Source organism: Pholis gunnellus (assembly GCF_910591455.1).
Source record: "Pholis gunnellus genome assembly, chromosome: 2".
Classification (NCBI taxonomy): domain Eukaryota; kingdom Metazoa; phylum Chordata; class Actinopteri; order Perciformes; family Pholidae; genus Pholis; species Pholis gunnellus.
Window position 1 is genome coordinate 16844128 of NC_136536.1, and position 25061 is coordinate 16869188.

General features: G+C 44.1%; 1 protein-coding gene across 1 annotated transcript in view; it reads left to right on the forward strand.

Annotated features, from left to right (window-relative positions):
- The window catches only part of prdm16 (PR domain containing 16), a gene marked incomplete at its 5' end in the record, with an annotated part of 170884 nt that overhangs the window by 71117 nt on the left and 74706 nt on the right, over positions 1–25061 (forward strand). The window contains one exon of the mRNA XM_079181086.1: positions 19023–19070. Coding sequence (XP_079037212.1) covers positions 19023–19070 — 48 coding nt within the window. The remainder of the gene's footprint in view (positions 1–19022; positions 19071–25061) is intronic.

A 25061-nucleotide genomic window follows, 5' to 3' on the forward strand; every position in this document is an offset into this window, starting at 1 on the left:
ATGTCTTAATTGGAAAAAGCTTCAATCGGGAATAAGGCCTGATTCTGTAAATCGTAATGGCATATGGTGTTTATATGACACATGTCAAATTCAGACTATTGTTAAATTCTGAATAATAGTGAAATATTAATGTGCATTAAAACCAAGTCATTGTCTCTTTAAATGGGATTTTTTAATGCTGTGAGGAAATTCCATTCACCTCCACTGAATTGGGGTGCAGGCAGAAATCTCAAAGATGGATACCTCAAAATTGGGCCAAATCAGATACTCTCTGCTCTACCGTAAACACTTGAATTGATTTTGATTGTTGAACTTGCATAAGTACACATAGGTGCATGTACGCACATATACACATATAAAATGTCGTGTTCACCCAAGATAGGCACACTTATTCTGCCTGTCCCTTTTCCCTCCTCTACACTGTATCAGCTCTACAGTTACCATGTTTACTGTCTCTATTCACTGACTGACTCTTTCTCTCACTGTCTCTTTTGCACACACACACACACACACACACACACACACACACACACACACACTCAGGATCCAGTCGTATTTCAAGATAATTCTCGCTCCTCTGGTCTCAGTATCCTGAGCCACTAGACACTGAATGGACCACAGGGAAAGCTGATCTCACAGACACATATTCACACACACACATGCACGCACACATACCCACACACACACAACTGCGTGTGGTCCCACCATTTCAATCCTCACCGTATTTTCTAATGCTTCATAAGGTCTGAAGGTCAGGGTTTGGGACTTAAGACTAATCTTTTAAATTCCTCACTGTTTTCAGTCTCTTTTGTCTCATCAGAAGTCACCTGCCCACCTTTATCGCTTTCACTTCTACTGTTTCTTTTGTGTGCACGATTTTGCCTCTGTGTGACTGCAAAAGGTTAAGTTGTTTTCTTTCCCATCTTCCTCGCTTTCTATTTTCTTCTTTCTTTTCCTTTCCCCCCTTTGCATAATTCAAATCAGAATCCCCATGTGAGCACCTTGCTCTTGACCTAGCTTAGAAAGCTCCTGATTGCTTTAATAGCAGTCCTTGGACCTGGAAGGTGGGCGTCTTTAAGGAACTCTGGTGAGAACGGTGTGCGTATGTGTGTATGTGCAGTGTGTGGACAACCGAAGGGTGGTTGATTAGAACTGACCTCAAGAGTGTCAGGAGGAAAAGAATCAGAAATATGCAAAGTGGATGTGTGCGCTTGCATAATTGGGGCAGAGGGGAGTGCAGAGAGGTCAAGTAGAACAAATGGTCAGTGGAGTGATTTCAAAGTCTATAAAAAAAACACACTAAATATATATATGTCTAAGGAGCACTGGTCACTTTCAGGTTAGAGAAGTGAGGCTGTGATGGAAGAATGTCAAGTCCCTATCAGGGATAGCACACCTGTGGCTTGCAGTAGAAAGCTCGCAGATGGAAATGAGTGTATGCGCATAAAGCATAGCATCACTGAGAAAGCGCTTACGTGCTCCGTCTGCTTACCCTTGGCAAGCAAGATTTAAAATATCAGTTGGCACACACAGAAGTGTAAATGCAAGCCGCCGTGTTTTGCCGAAGAGGCCCAAATGTGCACAAGGCTAAGTCCTTCAACAGTGGGATTGCCCTAGCATTAGCCAAAGTCAGGAGCTCCAAAGTAAGGCCAGCTAAGGTTGGGGTGAGGCCTGGCAAACCCAAAGATTGAGTCTGAATTAGGCCCACCATTCAAAGCTACTGAAAGGAGTTCCTGAGCCTCCTATTCTCTACCAGCAAATTGGGAGGAAATCTGGCTATTGTGCAGAGTTTTGAAGAGGCTGGTGGTAGGGAGGGGGGGTGCACACTGTGCTTACCTATAGATGAGAGTGGAGACAAAGGATCCTGGGACATCCAGGAGAGGCTTTGAAATCCCTCTTGGCTGGAGACGGAGTAGCTCCTGGTGAAGAAAAGGTCAACAGTGCCCCGTCAGCAGAGACACCGAATGGAAGGGGGTTTAACTTGACTATGTGGAAGAGATGGAAAAGATGGGAAAGATTTACATCATTTGAAAAGAGTTATGATACTTTACAAAGTGTACTAAAAGTATGGTAGTTTTGGTATTTTTAACATGCGTTAACACACAAGATTTTGAAGTGATACTCCAACCCCACACATGTTTTTTACATTTACATTTTCAGAAGTTAGCCAACCATAGCAGGTGTTTCACAGCAAATTAAGTGCATATGATATAAATAGATGACAAACTTCAGCAGCGAGGTCCATGCTCTCAGTTTGGACTACTGCTGTTTTCCCTTTTTCCACGAAGCAGCTGAGCTTCTTCAATGTGTGTGACAAAGTGACAACAAAGCAACTCCTAATGATGATGATGATGATAATGCCAGTCTTTTTGGAGCACTTTGATGGATGAGGATTGATGTGACCTACGTTGAATTGTGTGCGCGCCTACATGCGTTTTTTGTGTATGAGAAAAGACAGACAATCCCTCAGGCTAAATAGTCAGGGTATCACCACACACGTACACACAAACGCAACATTTTTTGTCGGGCGGTGTTTGACTGAAGCCACCCTCTTCCTGATCAGCAGTGCAGCCCGGGGCTCTTCCGGAGTCTCTCACCCCTACGAGAGTCCAACCCCCCCCCCCCTGTCTGGCCTGCTATACCAATGCCACCCCTCTCTTCTTATTTTCTCTCTCTGTGTCTTTCTCTCTCTCATTAATCAATGTCAAGCCGTTCAACAACAAGGCCGGCATTCTTTCCCTGCCTGCCTCCTTGGTTCCTCGTATATGTCATTGTGCCCTGACCCTCCCCCTCCACCAACTCAGCGGCCACCACCATCCTTTCACATGGCCGCAGATCCGAAAACCCGGGCCCACACTGCCAACATGAAAGGTTGTTCAGAAGAGGAAGAAAAAAAAAAGTGAGGAGGAGGCATTTCTCTCACTTCTATCTTTTCTTCCTCCCTTTTCCTGCCTTCCTCGGGCCAGGGGGAGAAAGGGATTCCATAGTCACTTACATAATTCATGGGACACACAAGAGAAAACGGGCCATTGAGTAGTAAAAAAAAGTTTGGATGGAGCAGTCATGGGGGGTGGAGGGACATGTATGCCAGTCTTTGTGCCCCCGGACCCATCTTCCCTGCCTCTCTCCATTCATCACCACTCCCCACACACACAGTCATTGTCCCATGCTCGTCATTAACCTCTGGTATAAGTCGGCCGCTTCTCTTGCTATCAAGACGTGTCTCCATGGGAAAGAAATCATTTCATCATGCCTTGGCAAACCGGGCAAATAGAGGTTTCATGGCCCCTCTTTTTTTGCTGATGATGAAATTTTGATGGACACCGCAGATGCAAAAGTCATTAACCAGAGCGTGCTGTAGCTATCAGGGCGGAGACAGGGAGAGGCGGGGCTTTGCTGAGATGAAATTAAACTTGATTATGGGGAGGTGATGCTGACGTTAGCCATAAGGACTCATTCTCAGACATGTTCACATGATATTCACACATGTAAGACACACGTGGACATTAACATCAGCACCTTCAGCATTTCTGGACGTCCCATGGGCACTTGTCAGTTTACCGTTACTCTTGGGTGTCCGTCTCATTGTCACATGCTGCATTTGTTCTTTTTTTCTTTTTTTCCATACTGCATTTCCACTATTAACCTGAAAATAAGTAAAGCAAATCACAGACCATCCTATCACTAATACCCTGTTTAAACACTTAACTGTCCACGTTTACATTGAATAATGAGACCACTTCTCGCATGAGCTCCTCGGCATGCCGTTTGTTTACAAAGAAGCGGATTGTCTCCAAATCAGCAGTCATTTTGGGGGGGGGGGGGGGTTCTTAGAAATCCTTTCTCTCTCTGCATCCTCCTTCCCCGAGCATCTGTATGTATTTGTTGTACTAATGAACGGAACAAAAGTTTCCGGGGGCCCTGTGGAAAGGAGGGGGGGGGGGGGGGGGGGGGGGGGGGGCGTTTTGTGAGGGAGAACAGCCGTAGCAAGGCTGAAGTGGAGTCCGCTGAGTGGTCAGTCGCCATGAGGTTGACAGTGAGAGAACAGAAGACAGCGAGAGTGATGGAGACTTGACCCGGCAACCTCTTCTCTCCTTTCTCCTGGCTTTTCCTCCAACCCCTACTCAACCCTTCCCTTTAGATGATAGATGACCCTCCTTCTCATTCATGTCAAAAGCTCTTGCACCCCCCCCCCCCCCCCCCCCCCTCCCCCACCCCCCCAGACCTCCAAAGTCATATGCCTGTTGTCTACACATTTGCACGTGCACGCGCGCAACACAAACACACACTATCTAGCGGCTGTCTAGCCAATCTCCTCGTCCACCCAAAGACAATCAGAGACTCCTGCCGCTCAACCTTTCATGCAGACCTGCAGACATGTCATAGAAACACACATACAGACACACACGCTCACTGTCACTCCCACTGAGACCTTTACCTCCAGGCAGCAGGTATGGATTTGTAAGGAGTATGAGATGAATGAATGGACGGATAGACAGATTGGGAGAAGGGCAGTTAGGAAGGGAGGGAAGGAGGAGTGCAGAACGGACACTGGGCAGTAAATTACTTTGCCAATCAATCTTCCCCCTGGGTACCCTTGATGAAAGCTGTCCAAACTTTCCTTTACTGCTTTAAGTAACCCTCCTACAGTTTGTCAGCAGAGGGCTGGGAAATAGAGTGGACAAACAGGTCTCAAGAATAAATGTTGCTGGGAGGAGAGAGGAAAGGAGAGTGAAGGACCATAGGAAGCAGGGAGAGAAAGGTCAAGTTTGGGAGAACATGTGTGGACATGCGTGAAGGGAGAATGGGGCAGAGTTTGGATTAAAGACGAGGGAGACTGTGCTGCGGGGATGGAGAGGGGCGCTCACACAGTATAAAAAATGGAACTGTTGAGAAAGGTTTGCACCGAGGAATGCGTTGTATTTCTTCTCACCCTAGGTTCAGTAGCTTCTAACGGACACGCACACAACTAGGCTCATGTGTCTTCATGGGTGGCATGACAGGATGACACGCTGTGACTTAGAACATGTGACACCTCCCAATTACAGCACACTGCAGGCTAAGGCCACAGGGGATCCGGGGCTGTTTGTGTTTGTGACACACAGAAAAACTTTATGACTAATTTCTTCAAATGTTTCCCTTTTTAGAAACATAGGCAACAAGTGGAGATTTCCCTGATCACACATGCATGCAAAGCATGCATAATACACACAAACATACACACAAAGCCAAATGACGATTTCTTTTTTACACTTGTTATCTGGCAAGTTTGAGAGTGTCTCTGCCCAGAAGCTGTGAAAAGAGAGTAAGGGCTGTTAGGAATGTTAATTTGGTAATTTGTTGTTTTATATAAGCAAGGGAGGGATGGGGGGTGGTGGTGGTGCAGCTAGGGCAGCACACACACTGTGCGTGTTTGGGTCTGTTGGGGGTAGGTTGTGTTGGAGGGCGGGGGTAATGCTGGGTGACAAGGTCCAGCTCAGTGATGCAGATGACTCCCGACCAAGTTATTTTTCTCCGAGAGAATCGGGCAAAAAAAACCATGACGGTCGGAGAGCATGAAGCGCCCCATGCCCATAGAAGGTATTAAGATGTCTCTGATACATAGCTGCCCTCCCCCTCCTCGCCCACATGTCTCTTATTCTCAGTCACTCTCTCCCACTCCTAAATCTGGGATGGTGGCCAAGTGCCACCAAGGACACTAAGGCTAATAAATCATCCTCGTTTCAACATCTGCCCAGTCCCAATGGGCTGCCCCCCCCCCCCCCCCCCCCCCCCACCCCTTGTGAAGATGGGTCCTTGGCTTTATTCCTCTTTCAGCATCTCTCCATACTCCCCCATTGACACCCCCTCCCTGACTGACAAAACGTCTATTGTCCCGTGCCCAAGTGAAGAAGAGACCTCTTTTCCCCTCTTTGACAAAAGCCGTCTGAAGCCAAGATGGGGACTGCCAGCCGAGATGCCTGGGACCCGGCAGGGGTGCCCCTTCTCCCCCTTCTACTTTTCTCCCGCCTTCTGGTTTAACCATTCCTTGCTCTCACTCTCTTTTTCACTTTTAATACTCCCCTCCTGTGGGGGTCACTTACTCAGCTCGCCCCCACCCTTTTCATAGTGGTGAACTCTCAGCCTCGCATAAAGACATCAAGTGACAGCAGTGAGAGAAAACAGCCAGATTTGGCAGAAAGAGATATTCGACATGGCTGTCAGTGGCCATTCTGCATGCCTTTTGTTCCCTTGGGTGTAGTTGAAATAGATAAATAAACAGTCATAGGCTGAAAAGCCGGGATCAGGAGCTTGTCGCATTTATTCATATTGGACGGAGAAGAAAAAGAGGCAGAAACCTGCTGCTGCCAATTAAGAAGAATGAGACAAAACTCAATTCACAGTGTTTAGATTTGTTTTCATGGCTGAGGCTAAAACTAAGCTATTCAGTGGCTTTATGTGTTTGCTTTAAAGATGGCAGTAGGTCTTTAGCATTGTGGGTGTCTCCATGTGGCAGAGAAGATCTGGGAAGTTGTCTCTGGACTCATCAGTTAAGAAGCACTCTCTCCACGGTTACTCACAAGGCTTCATTTAGTGTGAATGAACAGCCCTTTTTCCCAGCACCTCAAGCTCACCCCCAACAACGGGGAGCACCGCCCATAGCTGTGCACGGGCCAGCCTCCGGCCACATTCACAGGACTGTCTGCTTATACAAAGTCACACCACTTTGACTTTTCAAGATACTTTGAAGATGATGCTTGCCAGGAAATTCAGCATTGCAAAGATGTGCTGTTTGTGTTCATTTCCTAGCTAGAGTCTTTTTCTTCACAATACTGGGACAAAGCAGATTTAATAAATGGAATGCATGAATAAACATATGCTCCTTTTTATATAATCCATACCATTGCAGCTGTGCAATAACAACATATTTTTTTGACATTATTTGCAAGAATGTCGCTTTTTTTCTCAAAGAAGAAACGCAACTCATCAATGAAGGGTTAAGAAAGTGGTTTTCATAATTATTACATCAAGAAATGCTACATTGTTTAACAATATTTGGTCTCACTTTTCAGTGTTTACTGGCGGGTCTCAAACCTTAACTTTATGCAAATGTTTTTCATTTTACCGAAACTACTCAAGCAGGGGAGAACATTTACCAACAAGGCCCTGTGATGAATTAGTCAATTAGTGTTAGTGGCATTTTTTTGTTTCATATTTTATTCTGAATTATGTAGATGGAGGCACTGTAATTAATAATTATTATACATTTTTTTTGCAGTTGGGTCATTATGCATGGAAATATATTTGCCTCTAATTCAGAGCTTCGAGTGTTTGCTCATTAGAAATGGCATAGGGTTTCAGGATGGGAATACAACTCCACAAAGGGGTCTTGATATAAATTGCACACTGAATTCCAGTATTCACTATTCACAAAACAGGTTATGGTCTTTGCAATTTCATTAATTCACATTAGATATCATGAATAGAAATATTCCGTAATCGGATTTTCCGCTTCTGGGCGGACCGCATTCCTTCACAGCTCTTCCCCTGCACAACATTTAGATTTCCAATTAGCCCCTGAGAAGAATGGCTAATTTACCACAGCGAGCAGGCGCCTGATGTCTCAATCTGCCGGGTGTCAGCGCTGTGAAAAGGAGAACTCTCATGTAGGTACACCCATGCTTATAGAGACACGCACGCCCATGAAAGTACTGTACTGAGTTTGAGTGGTGAGAACAGATCTAATCCAGCATTTTTTAATAAATGAACGCAACACAAATAGGGGAGCACTTTCAAAAAAGAAAAAAAAGAAAAATCAGTGAAGAGGGGTCTTATTGAGGCACTAGAGCGGCAGGACAGGCAGCAGTTCAGCAGTGGCCCCAGATTGACTCGTCTGCGAGTGTACAGCCCGCCAGCTCCTCCACACAACACCCACATTGTCCACTGTGCCAAGGAGCCGGAGCAGCGCTCCACTCCTCAGGGGGCTGCCTGAGACGAACACATTATAGATACATGTTAGCCTTGGCCCGACCTTCTGTATACTGTGTGGAGCACTCAGCGGAAAGAGACAGAGGAAGGAGGGAGGAGATGAGAAATGAAATGCACATGGAAGTTATTGAATGCTCCAGAAAGGATAAGCCTGTCCGACAGCTTAACAGCCTCCAAAAAACTCTTAAAATCTCTTATAAAGAGAGCATTCTTATCACTCGTGCATCTACTGAATTGAAAATGCTGTGAAACAAGATACACTGTATCTAGACTGCGGGTGAGAAGAGATAAAGAGAGAGGGAGATGCTATTTGGTGAGACGAGATTTTTGAAAGAATCCATTGGCTTCATAAGCTAGTGGTTTTGGCTTTGGTTATCTGTCAAAATCAGCTCACTAGATCGTCCGTCTTTTTCTTTCTTTGTGCCTCATGAGGCCCCCTGCTTGTCCCGATGGGAAACCTGAAAGCTGCAGCGCTATCATGCTGTGTAATGGTCACTAGCAAGTGGCCAAGCTCCCTCCCTCGGCCCTGATAGGGAGAGAGAAAGAGAGATTCCTGTCTGGCTCCCAAAACCCAAACATTAGTGTCACTGTCCCATTTCTCTCGCTCTCCCTTTTCCCAGTCTGCTGTTAAACACACACAGTTCCTCACAAAATGTTGTTTCAGCTTCTATCTCTCCGCTGTCATTAACCAGAGGCAGGTTGACTGACTGTCTACGTGTCTGCAGTCAGTCCCTCATTCACTTAAGGCCCATCAGCGGCCACAGTCTTTATCTTGCCCAGGGAAGCCCTGTGATAACACTGTTAACAACAGCAATGTGTGGCGCGAGGGAGCCACTGGAGCTGCCACTGTCAGGGTGAGTAAGTGAGGTCAAGGGCTTTTAGCATCTGGTGACGTTTGCACCAAATGTGCTCCAGCTCAACTTTATGCTCCTTACACTCCCTGTCTCTTTCTCTCTGTTCAAACTCTTCTTCATCTTTTAGTTTTCCAAGCCCTTCCCCTATTCTCTTCTATCCAATGTTAACAGTTTTGGGGGGAAAAGAGCTCGGCAGGACTGAGCAGGGCCTTCTCTCCCCACGTGCCTTAGGGAAAACACTGGTGTTATTTTAGAAATCACACTGTTAAAGATTAATGTGGGCCTGGAGGAGTGTGTCATCGTTCCTTAACGACAGAGCCGAGACGCTGAATAAAGCCGGCACTGTGTTCTGTCCCACAGCCCAAGGACAGATAAGTTTCCTCTCACCAAGCTCGCCCCTCTCCCTCCCTCCTCCTTTGTCCAATAACTCTCTCCCTAAGTCGTCTATTGCAAGCGGCCAGAATGAGAAGAGATGTAATGAGTGAAGTGCTCCGAAAATCAGTTTCTTCCCTCATCTTAGTTTGCTTGGTCATCACCTTTCTAATTTGTTATTGAAATAGACTACGTCGTGGGCGAAGAATAGCTTATGTTCTGGCTTTGCAGATATAAAAACAACGAAAAAAGGGTCGAGAGGGTGTTCGCAAACATTTTCCATGCTGATTGCTCTCGTTAGATGACTAATGGAAAGTCCCGGCAACTCCCCCAATAAAGTCATCTGTCATCATCCCATGGACTGGCCAGACAGACAGACAGCTATAAACCAGGGTTCAGAGACCACTGCAGAGCATCCGATCGGTACATGTCATACCTTTGTTATTCTAACAGCCAGGATGATGATGATAGCGCTACATTAAAAACTGGTATCACTGACACCAATGAAGATAATAACGATAAGACAAACAGTTGGTGATGACGACGATAAAGACCTGTGAAGTTTGATGAGTCTCAAGTCTGAGGCGTGCAAATGGGACATAGTATCCCTCGCTGAAGGTTTTTGCTGATAACGGAAGCGCTCGATAAGCCGGGGAACATCAATCTTAGTGACAGAGATAGTCTCTGCTTCACACTAACAGGGTTGTAAAGTGCCTTCACCTTATATGGCCCAGCTAATAAACTCATTTGTGATGAGCCCGAAGGTCAACTGAATGGATATTCGCATTAACCTGCATGTTAGAGGTGGGTTTTGTTTTTGACAAAGTGTAGAGCAGTCTGACACAGCTGATGGAGGGCTCCAAATTATGATCTTTGGTATTGATGTAACAGCACCTGGTTTAACAGTCATAAGTGAGATTGAACTTTGGAATGACATGAGGTATTTGTCAGAAATCCAAATTCTACTTGGCAGTGTCTTGCACCACAAAGTCCACTGTTGTACACACTTTTTCCATTCAGTGCCCCAGGGAAGCGGGCAGCATCGCTTCATCGCTTTTGCAACATCATTACCACGCTGCCTTTTGAAGTCTGAGACCATCCCTGAAATTATCAAAGCAAATGACACTTAAACTCATCTTGGGTTTTGATGGCAAAAACATCAGACAATGGCCTTTGTACAAGGGAGTGTGACAGCTACATTATCTCCACTCAATTATATCTTCTCTGAAGAGTCCTCAAGGCCAAACCATAAATACTGATGACAGAGACACACAATTACACAATAATACAGTTACATCTTACAAAGATGTAGCTGTGTTATTGTCAAGCGGTGGTTGACGAGATGTCTCACAGCGCTGGTTTCATCCCAGACGCTAACAATAGCTGGTCTTTGAGTAAACAGGACAGTAGTGAATCAAACGATTACAATGTTCTGGGACATTGTAGCCATCTAATCAATTTCATTAGCTGCATAAATCATGACAGCTTGACATTTATTGTGGAGGTGATGGGTTTATCCTGTGGACTTGGAGACAGCTCTGGTGGTGATAAATGTTGCTATCTCTTGAGAGCAAGTATAAATGGAGAGTGTGTGTGTGTGTGTGTGTGTGTGTGTGGTTGTACAGAAAGACAGAGGGAGGGTTAGAAAGAAAAAGAAAACTGAACATGGGGCATTAGAGCCCCACAGAGGTTACTGTGCAGCAACAAATGTTACACTGAGCAAATCAATGAGGGCAGAACGGTGGAGGATTCATTTGCACAACGGGCTCAATCAATCATTTCTCATTGTTACTTTGGTGTTTTGCATTGTTGCTGCTTTTCAAATATACTTGTAATATAGTTTTGGTTGTCAACTGGGACAATTTAGATAATTCTTTGCTGTATAATCTAAGGACATTATTATATTGTTAGTTGTTCCTTTGCCTGAAACACTGTTAAAGCTTTCATGGTATTATTTAGAAAGTATTCTACCAAATCTGAAAATAACCAGTTATGATATAGGGGCCATTTTATGCATTTGGCAATACTTTTTGCCTAAACCCCATGCAAGAATGTGTTCCTCACTGCCCACCATAGTGAAATAAACCATGTGTAGCCAGTATGTCCAGACAGTATCTTTTGGCTGTAGCAGCTGGCCTAACTGCTCTGGTCTTTATATGTTTCCACTGTGCAAATAATCTGATTGGCCACCAGAAGAAATCACAAGGATAAGCAGTGCACTAGTTACAGTCCATTTGTTAAACACAAATCCCTCTTGTGTATTATCTCCACATCATACTCAAAATGATACACATGCTAATAGCAGCCATTACAGCTATTAAGCTGCCGGTATTATTTATATCGTGTACGTGCCTCAGTTACTTGCGTTTGAAATAAACCCTTTGACTTTACATGTTGATGGCATTGTCGAATGCCAAAACAAATAATGAGGAAACACACAAAAAGGCATCACGTTAAACAGATGCAGGGTTCAGTATGTCTCAGTCATTTATTTCACATGTTTGTTGTGGTTAATAAAAGAGTGTGTGTTCAAATTTATTGGTGCAATAAAACCAACTAAAATCACAGACTGCCTGACAGAGTGTGTTGTGAACACCAGGATCTGTGTACTCTTTCCACAGCACACGCCATACTATTCACCTCTGTCCTGCTGACGACCTAACATCTAAGCTCTACATCTTAGCTGTAAACACAGAGGCCATACCTGTACAAAAAGACCATTGAGAGAGTGAAGATAGGCTAACGAACTAAGTGGATACTTTGAGTGAACAGAAGACAGAGGACCTGTCGGAGGTGTTTGATCTGCATAACCGTTACTACTGTAATTATGTAATGGTTCTAGTATGTGTATAATTTGCCTCTATTTGGTGCATCAGATCAAATCAGAGTACCCTGATGCACACAAACAAAAAACACACTCATACCACTGAGCAGGAAATCCATGGTCAGGCCTTGTTTATTTATCTGCTGGAGAAATCTCGTCAGCGAGGCAACCGGTGTGGCTTTGGCCTCCTCAAGCATCATCATCATCATCGTGTGTAGGGCTTGACCTTGGTATAAACCCTCTGAGCCATAAAGAAAGCCCTCGCTTGTCCCACGCACTGACCCATGTATACATGCACTTAGCCTCCAAGTCACTGGAGACTTTTCAATTCTATGTTTGGGCCTGCGCCCAAACTCCTAGTATATGTGTGTTGGACAAAATTGAAGAAAAGCCACAGGATGGATTTGCAGGGGGATGCCTGACCGACGAAGACACACAACTGCACATACTAGCTATCTCAAAATGTATTTTTCCTCATTTCCCCAGCACTCCGTGTAACTTCTGTCCACATGCAGTCTTCTTGTTTGAGCCAGATTGTCCTTCCTGTACATATATTGGATTTGTCGAAAGCGGGAGAGTGGAGTAATGTAAAGCTACCAAAAAGCCTCTGTTTATGTTGAAATATGCAAACGGTGTAAATATTTAGCCGGACCCCGACAAACGATATGCAATTTACTCGCCAGTTATCCGTCGTCACGTGACAATATCTCAGTGGCTGCTGTCCAGAAAAGCCCCTGATGCGATGAGAGATCCCCCTCTCTGTGTTTCCGTGTCCTTTTCTACCTAAAGGAATTCCTGGTTTGAATTAGGAACTCATATTGGCAGTAGACAGAGGGACAGACAGTGTGGTCTGGTGTATGTTTCTAAATACACAAATTCAGTTTACAAGAGGAAATGGAGATATGAAACATATGACATTGCTGAGCTGAAAAGCCAAAATCGAATTTATGTAGTGCACAAATGTAAACATTCATATATGCATAGGCTGCGCTGGCATCTGAGGTATGTGAAATGAAAAGTATCCGTGGCATGACCTTTGATTCAATCTATATGCCCTCAAGTCAAGACCCTAAATCTTTCTCCCACAACCCCCCTTGCTTGCTCAGAGGCAATATGTGTCATCGGAAGAATAGGAGATCATTAGAAATAAGGCAATATTATTTTTCCTCCTGCTGCCACGTATCGATAAACTGCAACCTTTATCAAAATGAAGAGGGAAGAAGTGATATATCATTATCTGAAATGCATGCCACAGCAGCTGCCGATGCTGTGTCGGCAATCCTCTTAGGCCAAAAGGTAGGGTTATTTATTGGGCCGCAACCCTGCGGCTGTCACAGCATCTGCTAGCGGAAGATCTATCGGCACGCACTTATTCACTTATGATTATTACTGATCATCTGCCTAAATGACTTATCAATAAAGCGAAGGCCAAGCAGATAATTTATCTGTATGGTTCTGTCGATATCAAGTTCAGAGTCAACGGCCTTAAAAGGATAGGTGATGGATGGTCATACAAGGCCCCCGATGAAAATATGACCCTTTTAATACATTTGCAGAATCTTGCCCTCTTCCTCCTCCCTCTACCTCCCTTTGCATTCCTCTCGCTCTCTTTTTCATGGAAGTGAACTTCTTTCCCAAGGTTTGTTTGCGGACCAAGTGCAAACCTCACCTTGCAACGTCACTTTCTTACAGAGAAATGAGTTCAAACGCTGTAACTGTCAAACGTATGAATACAAATATTGAACCCTGCTCGTTTGTACTAAGCGCACGATGTGTGGCAGCTAGACCGCACTTGTCCATTCAAGACCTGTGAATCATACAGGACATTGAAATGATGAGATAATCATGCCCAGTGTCGACGCAAACCCTGCCAGGATATTTCACTGTGATATTTTCTTCATAAATCACACAAAGACTCTGAGGACACACAGGGTCAATGCTCGTTCTGTAAATATCAGCCGTTTTGTATTTGACAAGTGGCCGTGACTTTCCAGAGTCGCACAATGGTTCTGAGTGTTTGTCTTCCAAATCTAAGCTTTGTGCGCTAAGCCCTATCTCACCAACAGTTCTCAGTTCCGTCACAGGCCGCACCCTGCATAGACCCATCTGGATGTAGGGTTGGGTAACCGTGTTGGCTTTTCGCGTGGTGTGATAAGTGTCAAGCTAATCTGATCTCTCCTCTTTCTTTCAGACAATGGCATCTCATGCATTCCTTTGGCATCAGTTTATTTTGCTTTTACCAATGAAGTGTATCATTTTCTCTCATTAAGCTTTGCAGCAAGATGTAGAGATAAGGCATCAAACAGTGACTATACTCATAATTACCTTTTCAATCAACCTACACGGAGAAAGAGAGGGAGCAAAAGAGAGAACATGTCCTATCAGCACTCCCATTGATGTTTGCCTTGGCCAAAGCACCTCAAGTCTTCTGCTCATTAAAGTCATCATGAATGTATTTTATCTGATGGACGCCCAGTTTCCTGGTATTTAGCAGTGCAAAGTTCTACCCTGTGTCCTCGTCTCCTGGCTTGGTCTCCCCGCCTCCCTACTTAAGCTCAGTGAGCAACCTCATTGTTGAGGCATGTGTTTAAGAGGTCATAGCTCTGGTCTTGTTTTGGGTCAGCTGTCAAGGCCCCTATCTGTGGGAAGCCTCGAAATAGCCACATTTTACTCCCTTTTAAAGGACAAGCCATGAGAAAGGACTTGGAACTACAACCAGGCACCATTTAAGTTATTGCTAAAAAGCAGACAGAATCAGACTTGTATCCTTAGTCAAACAATCTCTGATTCTGGCAGGAACGTGTAAAAGGTTTGTTATCAGGGTGTTCAAATGATAGCAAGAGACCTCAGAGAAAAACACTGGAGACTTGATATCCTCAGTTCTTTTTCTTCCTTTTTTGGAGTAGTGCTGTTTCATTGATTGTAAAGTGTTCCGATCAGATTTGCCAGTATCTGGAAGTCAGAGGAGTCAGATCCATTTGTTGAGATCATGTTTGACATGATGGTTAGCTGCTATTTAAAAGGTTCCAGCAATGAGAAACAGAGCCTCCCCTTTCATTTTTCTTTCTTTTTTTCTTCCTTTCTCTCTGACACAAATACACTTTCCCTGCAGTTTATTATTCAACACGACCCACAGTGAAAGACCGCTACCTCTCCCATCTATACGTCAAAAACATCAATAACCCGTCCATGGCATTGCCACCACAATGAAACCCTGTCAACGTGCCAAGAAGCTGCAAAAGTTCCCAATAAATGCGGAGCAAAACTTTCAATTTGTGGCTTTCTTGGTGTGGCTGTTGCAGCCAATGGGTTGTCAGTCAGGGCCCCGGTTCAAAAAGCCCTGAGGTTTGTTTGCTGCTCGTTCTTTTTGGAAACTTGCGGCTTTGTGACATCCGCAGCCATCCATTGAGCCGTGTGTTGCTGTATTGCCTCATATTATCCAGAGTTGAGGAGAATTGTTTTTGGCGACAGAAAGCTAACATTTTCCTACGTGGGGCCCTCTTCTTCTCCTCGCTCCTCAGGATGATGATGAGGAGCAAGCTTTCTGAGGTCTTCCTCTAGTTGCTATGGCTACTTAGCCCTCTCATTGGTGTGAATAGAAGTCATGATGCATGGGTCATTCTATGAAGGTTTGACTTGAGCTGCACATGCAGAACCACCACATATACTTCATGGGTCCCTATACAGAAAACCCCTTTTGGGCCATTTCTGCTGGGTTTTTTTTTCATGTTAAATGAGAATCTGGAAATAAACTGAGCAGGATCCTGCTCCGTCATGTGTTTCAGGCCGTGACAGGTCTTGTGAAAACAATGAGGCAGTCCACTCACTGAGTGTCTCTCCCCATGTCTTGTTTTCTTTGTCCGCTTGGTCATCACGGCATGTCAATACGAATGGTGCTAAGGTGGTGTTGAAAAACTCCTGACTCTGTCCAATAACAAAAGCTGTGCTATGAAACACTAATAATGGTGGTGGGGTTTTCCCTCCTGCCTAGTGTGAAAGCACACATCACGGACATAGTGAGATACACACTCGCACACACACACATTCACACTTACACAAACACACACATTTACACTCACCCCTAATGAGGGTCTGGACAGCTCTCGGTGGAAGGATTCTGCAGGTGGCTGCACTTTCATCAAGCCACGACTGAATTTGTTTATGTTTGAGGTCATATGGGCCAGAGAGAGAAGTTTGTGTGCCCAGACCCACACACTTGCACACACTTTCTAATTACCCTCGCTCCAGTGTTTTCTCTTTTCCATAAGACATATTGACATGTCAGCATTCTGCAGGGGTAGATACAGAACAAATGGACAATTTTACCTCTCTCTGTGTAGTGGAAAATCTATCCCTCTCAACATAGGCCAGTCTCTATTTGGACCTGTCTCACCGACCCAGAGTAAAAGTCACTTTGAGATGACTGTGACACGTGCAATAAATCATAGTGCCGCCAGTCAGTGGCCAATCACATTTTCCTTCCCTAATTAATAGCTTATTTATTTGCTTGGCGGGGTCTTGCTGCAAGGCTACGCTATTTTGTGTGTTTTTGTCTGGTATGTGTGTGTGTGTGTGTGTGTTTGTGCAAGCAATACAGTATGCCAGTGTTGAAAGAGCATCTCCACCTGCCCCTGTGTTATTATTCTCATCATTGCACAAGCCCTTTTTTTGCCATTGGAAACCCCGATCGTTATAAAATTAAAATGAAAAAAAGTCATTGGGTAACTTTTTAACAGACAATAGCAATTTGGATTACAATTGCATAGAATGTAAAGCCAGGAAGCTTTATAATTAGCACTTTCCTGCCAGTCAGCTCAGCGGCCCACACCCTCCCGACCCCCCACCTGAAGCTAAAAGACATTAAGGCATCAGTAAACCACTCATGTCTGCTTGTATGTCTTCTACAGTTTAGGTTACTCTTGCAAAATGTGATACACACACATTTTTACACTTGGCATGTAGCTGAACAGAGCGGGGGGAAAGTCCAGAAATCGTCCTATAGTTGTTGAACGCCTGGTAGCATTTTAGACGACTCAGCCAAGCTGTTAGTTTTGTAAACTGTTACAGCTGGTCCTGTGCATTAAAAGAAAGGGGAAGTCCTCTTCTCTCTCTCTCTCTCTCTCTCTCTCTCTCGCTCCCTCTCTTTAACTCTCTCTCACTCTCTCTATCGTCATGTTTAAAGTTTTTTTTACTTACAGAGTAACTTAATTTGTCATCCTGCTGAAACCCCTTTTGCTCTGACACACAGATGTAACTTTGAAGGGTTGTACTATGTAATCCACAAAATAGATAAGTAAAAAAATTAACACACGCTACGATGTACAATACATTTTCAAAGAGTCATAACAACTGAGAAAAAGCTGACCAGGCTCCTTGCTTTGTTTATTCACCTGGTCATTCATCATGGTCTGATTTTAATGAAACTTTAATGAAACTGCGCCTCACCACTCATCGTTTTGTCCGGTAACTGTAGCGCCCCTATTTTGAAAGGGTGCACATTTTCAAAATAGGGGCGCTACAGTTACCAGACAAAATGATGTGACACATTTAATTGGCCGTGAGGGACACGGAATGTCTTGTTGTTGCGTTGTTTGGAACTGATTTCAGGAACAGGATGCTTCTGTAAAGGTTTAGATGATGTGTAAGTAGGCTGAGAACACTGTTGTAAGTATCTGTGGTGTAATTGCTCCCATTTGCCGAGGCTGAGAAACAGATCCCTTGACAGCTTAATGTAGGAAACCACTTCGTACGGCACGCCGGTGCACATATGGCCCATCTGGTTCACTGTTTAGTGAGAGGAGAGAAAGAAGAGTTGAGAGTGAACTTCTGTTGAGATAACTGTTTTCTCTAATTTCCTGGGGCATAAATAGTCTCACAGAGAAAACTTACCGTATGGACACCTTTTATCTAGAGGCACATGCGAGTGCACACATCCACCGGCTCATACGCACAATTCATAATCACCTCCTGTGAATTGAGGCCTTGTATAGAAAGTGGCATAAAAGAAGTTGCTGTGTGCCAGAATTGAAAGAATGGCTCCACAGTTTCCATGGCAGATTCCACAGCAGATAAATGTCTCTTTGCCAATCACGGTGGGCCATGCTGGTTGAGGAAATACAAACTTCAATATGTCAGCTCTAATGTAAAGGCAGCCAGTCTTGTCACGACACCCCAACAACACACCTACTGTGAAAGGGCAGATGGGGAGGATAGGGAGTCTGTGCCGGGGAAGTTTTATAGGCCTAATTTCACTTAAACTCGGTAAGTACCACGCTGATCCCCCACCCCACCTAAAACTGCTCTGAAAACAGTCTGCGTCTCTTCTTTGATCCTCAGTTGCCATCAATGGGCTTCAGAGAGGGAGAGAAAGAGACAGAGAGACGGAGAGAGACTCTGGGTTGCCATTATATGTGAAATTCCCCTTCATTGCAGCAGGGCAGCCCCATCTCTTCATCATTCCCCCACTTCCTTCATTTCCTCTGGCAGACACTGGGAGCATTCTACCACCCATCTGCCCCCAGTAAATATTGCTTGAAGGCTTAATTATACACACACACACACACACTCGCACACTCACAGACATGGTCTCAGCGAAATTTCCTGCAACGCTGAAGCGGAGAATTAAAATCTGTGGGGCATTCATTCATCAGAGTGTGTGTTTGTAGTGTTATTTTTGCTTCTGTGTGTGTTTTTGTGACCCCTCAGTCCATTATTATATCCCTCTGGTCACGTTTGTAGCCCAGAGGGTCTGTGTGATGAACTGTGAACACCCTGTGCTCATGTCATCAAGCAGCGACGGTCACGACCCATGGCCGAGTCCCTTTCAAGCACACGAATCAATATTCTCTTTTCATTCTTGAATAAAAAAGATTTTTCTTCTCAATCAAATCAAATGTTGTTGCCTGGTTTATTGTTCTTCTTGACTTTTGAAAAAAACTGTGTGGGTTTTTGGTACCATGAAGCGCTTTATACCAATGTACATCTTCTTTGTGTTTTCTCAGCAGATGATGAATGACCATGACGAAGACTCCCCTGACAGCTGCATCAAAAAGGTAGGATAGTTACACCCGTTGTGTCTATTTTATGAATCCTGTCTCTGTAGCCCTGCCCTGTATGACAAATGTCATGCTGGATTTGGCTGAACATCAAAGGTACGGAAAGTAATTGAGAGGATGAAGTGATTAATTGGCAGTTTATAGCAAGCATAAAAAAGTAGAGAGACATCTATTCTACGTTTGTATGTCTGCGTTTGTAAGACAATGTAACACAATTTCCTCTCAACTCCTCTGGCTCTGCTTATACACACTAATTATGTCCGTACATGCGCGTCCAGCTGCAGTTTCGTTCGAGAGTTTTTCTGGTTTACAGAAAAAGATCATCTGCGTGCTTTGATTTGTGCAATTTTTTAATAGCTATATTATTATGATATACAGTATATTTAATTATCAGGAATATTTTTATTAGAATGACATTATATGAGATTATCAGCAGAGCATACAAAGGCTCGAACGAATAAATCATCCTTTTTTTTTATCATCATTGGCATTTTCAGTAACTTAGAAAGTCTCTCTTCACTCACACAAAAACACTGACACATGCACACACACCGTGACCGACACGTCCCATTGACCAGTCACTGACCACTTTATGAGGTGATAAATTTATTGAAGGGGCTGGGCAGTTTGCTTTTACGTCCAGTGTCGCCAGGTCAAGGCAGGACAGCGAGAGAGTTCATGTCCATCTAATGGTCCATGAAAGAACAATGGCTGCAGCAGAGTGGACACTCTTTCTGAGAGTGACTGAAGCCATGCTGCCGCTGCTCCCAGTCAAGTCAATGGCAGGATAGTTGAAACCCGAATCAATGATTGAAAATGGTACGGCAGTAAATTATATGCGGTTTTATCAGATTAGAAGAACAATCCATATGTGCAGTGTATGGCACCAAAATTCAAATTACTCCCAAACCCACTATTGGCATTGTCTTGAAAAATTTGCAGCACAATGACAATACGATACAATTGTGGTCGAAAATGAGAACTTTAGTTGCAAACATATGTTTACAATTGTAATGTGGACTTTGATTAATGTTGGTTGACAGAACTGAGCTTAAACATTCATTATGTCACATGAGTGGCGTTCATCGTGGATTTAGTTGTCAAAGAAATTGAAACTGAGATGTGGAATTTGTCTGCAACGTTTGCAAGGGCCTTTTGTCTTATCTCACATGACATGATGGTCAAAACATCAGGAGCAGAACTAATGGTGGACTATTTTTCAATACATAATCCCGCTCCCCTTAATAAAAGCAGTGTGTGAGAGCAGACTCCTCGGGAGCAGCCTTAGCAAGACGTATTTCCCCTAAAATCTCTTTTGGCGCTTTTCACAACTATGACCAGTTTGGCCCTTGGAAAAACAAAATAACGTACATGTCCTCATTTGCATTTCAGGTCAAGGGTCTTGTTGCTGTTCCCTCTATAAACAGGCAGGTATGCAAATCACAGACTGCTTGGTTGATTTGAAATCCTACATTAGTCAATGAGCTTATTTTAAGAGTTGACCGCAGGTGGTTTGGGCTGGTCCCTGTTCCCCACATGTTCGTACAATATGGAAAAACCTCGACGGATTCATAAACTACCTCACCGCCTTTCACATAAGAGCGGCACGTGCACTCCACTCTGCACGCACACACATTCACACACTCAGAAGTGCAAAGACGCGCGTACACACACATACATGCAACGATAGGAGCGTCGTGTGCAACACACACTCTCAGGCTCACACAGATGCAGAATACAGACATACAGTATGCTTACCTACGGTACATAAAATCCAAACACACACACACACACACACACACACACTGGCCACATCTCATTATGCAGAGTGTGAGTCGCGGTGGGCCCTCATCGGGCGGTGGCAGACCACATGCCTGTTATGAATATGAATGAAATTATGCATGAGCCATTCCTTATGACATGACTCATTCATCCACATCGTGCAGTCACTCACACACACACACACACACACACACAGGGCATGGGCACACGCACAAAAACATTTACTTCTCCTTTCTCCACCATGCCATTAACATCGCTATGCTTGATTAAGGCAGAATGCTAATTGAGTTGTAGCTTGTGAATAAACTAGTTAACTGCTGAAAGGTGTGTGTGTGTGTGTGTGTGTGTGTGTGTTTGCATGACTGCGAGTGTTATTAGTTTTTATTTGTTGCCGCACTTTACATTACAGAAAAACAGACCTGTTGTTGTGTTTTTATATGTTAGGTATATTTTATATCGAGGGAAGTATCGGTAGAGTGCACATTGTCGAGTCAATGTAAACTATATTGCAACCACCATGGTCACAGGTTATTTCTACAAAGGCAGGCTGACAACTCCTGCACAAAACAGGCAAAGTACATGGATGGATTGATAAATGAAATGAGATGTGTGAGCACTGGAAGACATAAAGAGGGCTAACTTTAGGCTTCTCTCTCTGTTTAAATGACTTCCAGAAGCGCGAGGCCCTGACGCGGATATTTCATAAGTCATGGAATATTTAGTAACCTCATCAATACGTGCCAGCTTCATAACTTATACCACTGCCGCACACAAACCCTGTGTTTGACACAAGATAAGTATTTGGTACTCCAAAGACAGATTGTTTAGTGGACGTAGTGTTGCTTAACTTAATGATTAGTAAACAGATACTGTGTTACAGATAAACTCTGTACTCATGAATGAAATAATAACATTAAATTAAATTAAAAAAAATACAAGAAAAATTTGGATATTATCTACAAAAGACATATGTCTTATTAAGAAGACAATTATATTTATTTATATATGCATAACCCACTACAGTCTCAATAATAAACATATTGACACATTCAAACTGACCACAAACACAGGTTCATTCCACGTTACTGAGTCAGTCTGAAAAAAATGTAAAGGCATGTGGGGGGCACTGGTAGAGTCGGGGTTAATGCAAGGGATAAAACGGAAGCAAAGATGTTATTGTAGCTTCTCCAGTCCACTTACTGAAAGCTGCCCAGAGCTTACAGCTGTGTGTGTGTGTGTGTGTGTGTGTGTGTGAGTGAATGTGAGGTTTAAGGCCTTGGATTCATATCCAGCGCTTGCTTAGATATGGATCGAGCCATATTGGCTTACACACATGCATCTTCGCACCCCACCCACAGGCAGAAAATAAAAAGATGTGTTATCGGAATTCCCTCTCTGCTTACTTCATCCGTCCTCTTCCACTCATTTCATCCCCTACTCTCTCTCTCAGCAGACGCTATGGTGTTGTTGGAGCTATAGATCGCTATCAGTGGCTATTGATGGTAGGATCAAGGATTGTTTAGTTCGGTCCGGTCCGGCCATACAAATCGGGACTATCTGTCTGTTTAGCTGTCTAGGCCCTGCTTACGTATATTCTCATTCACACACTGCACATATACTTAAGTCTGTGTGAGTGTGTGTGTGTGCATGTGGAAGTTAATAGGGTATCGGAGGCACTTGTGTTTCTTTTTGGATTCCTTGGATTTAAAAGTGGTAGCCAGATAGGGAGCAGGGGGTGAAAAGGCACTGTGTGTGTGTGTGTGTGTGTGTGTGTGTGTGTGTGTGTGTGTGTGTGTGTGTGTGTGTGTGTGTGTGTGTGTGTGTGTGTGTGTGTTAATCCTCATCTTCAGAGGAGCGCCGCTGTCCATCCTGACGTGTGTAAACACTCCAGCAGATCAGATGGCAGATAATGACTTCCAGATAGACACCCTCCATTCAACCAGCTGAAAAAATCAATGAGCACTGATTGCTTTTTTCCCAAGACGATCATCTCCCCCGAAGGCTACTATCCATCTCTCTCTCCTTCTATCTCCTCTGTCTCTCTCAATTTCTCCGTCTCTCTCGCTCTCCAAGCCCCATTCATTCACCTCTCAATACCACTGAGATTGAATCAATTCATGCTGCTTTTCACAGGGGATTTACTGTGAAAAGATACAGCGGAATATCTCTTTAAGACGATCAAGTCTCTGTTACTCCGCCTGTGTCACTCTTCCTCTCTTATTTGTCTGAGTGAAGGTGGACATGCTTGCCTAACATGTTTCTCTTTAGCCCTGATGATTACCAGATAGTGATTTGTGTCTTTCTTTCTTTCCTCGACAGAGATGTGCTTTTAAGTCATACGCTAGCATTCAATTGTTTGTGATGCAACATATGCAGTAAATGTTTTAGTTGCCGCATGATTTGAAAATGGAGAGAGGGGTTCAAATGAACTCTGACCTATAAGTAGATTTTTTTTCCACTCCGTGTTGAAAGACGAGGGAGCCAAATGGGGGTCAGCTGCAGTTGTGAGTCGACGTGTGTGTGTGTGTGTGTGTGCGTGTGTGTGTGCACCTAGTTATGTGTGAATGTCTTTTTTTCCCCCATATCAAGCCGGGGAATTGAATCTCTAAATATGCTAGCTAAATGACCCTTAATGTATGAGGGCTATTATGTGGACAGAGGGAGGCACATGGGTCACAGAAGTGATCCAGTGCTCCAGGCCATAGTTTACCCCCTGCCAACAGCACTACACTCCCCCATCCCTCCCCCCGCTTAAATAGGCTCATGATTGATTGATAATTATGATAATTTGTTTGAAATGATTATCTGGATATTATAATCACTGCCACCCCCGGTGCGCCACGGGGGCAAGTCATTTTTCATGCTGCTGAACGTCACAAATGCCCCCTGGTTACAGAGGTGGCTGTGTGTGTGTGTGTGTGTGTGAGTGTGTGTGTGTGTGGGGGGGGGGGGGCTTTTCAGCAAATTTTACATAATAGCCAAACTATGGAATCACAACTTCCGGGTCCTTCAGGTGATGCCATTGGGCCCAAAAATACTTTTTTCAATAAACTTACATTGGGAAAGTCCGTAGCTGAGCGAATACATTTTTTTGTAAATTAACTTCCCAGTTTTAATAGTTCCCATTTGAAAAGCCCTTACTTAAATCATTAGGTCGTACAAATCGTAAAATGCACTGATAGTACAATGAAGGCAAACTTTCTTTGCTTCACGCGCCACCGAGCTCCTTTCATAGGAATGAATGGGGCCCTGCCCCCAATGCTGTATCCAGTTGTCTTTATACATCAATGAGTGGGCTCCCCAGAGCCATGACTTGACTGTGGATTGATTTGCCAAGAAACAGACATAAATGTAAAGCCTAGAAAGTTGGATTTTACCAAAACATCTTCGATACATATGAATTTTACTCAGTATGGCATAGATACAGTGCGTAGATGCACGAAGTGCCGAAATGTGTCATCAATTAAGTCAACCAACAGAAAACTAATTGACGACAATTTGTATAATTGTTAAATTATTCCTCTTTAAGAAAAAATTCCAAACATTGTTATATATATATCTGTTTTGGACTGTTGGTCAGACAAGGCTGAGGACTCCACTTGGGTTTATTTTCAGATATTTCGTTTACTGAAATGAATAGTTAAGCGAATATTCGTCTCTGAAAAATGTAGTGAGTAGAAGGTCAGATAGACACATAGAAAGGTTTGTCTACAGGAAGGGATAAAGAATGACTGTATGATTTACTTAATGTCTGCTCTTGAAAACATATAAACCGATGCATGATCAGGAAGTTCCCAAACATCTTCTTGTCATTCTCAGGCCGTGAGCAAACACACCGTAGCTCCAATCATCCCGTCTTCTCTGTCATTTGAAGGAAAAGAAGGGGAGGAGTGTGTGTGCGTGTGTGTCTTGATGGGGGTGCAGGAATAATATTTGCGGTTTTCGCTTCGCCCCGAGATGACTTAATGATGATATGGGACCCTTTCTTCTGCTGGGCAGGGTTACGTTTTAATGGGCCCTGAGTGACATGTTTTCATTCGGCTCCGTAACCTGCCCCCCCACCCAGCACCGCCACCGTCACCACCTTCCAAATATACACCGCCGAATCCTGCACTGTGTCGGGTCAGACGGGGGGAAAAAAAGTGGTTTAGAACCGGAGGCAGTGATCACTGAGCTTCCATGTACTGTTTGTGTGGTAGGTTACGG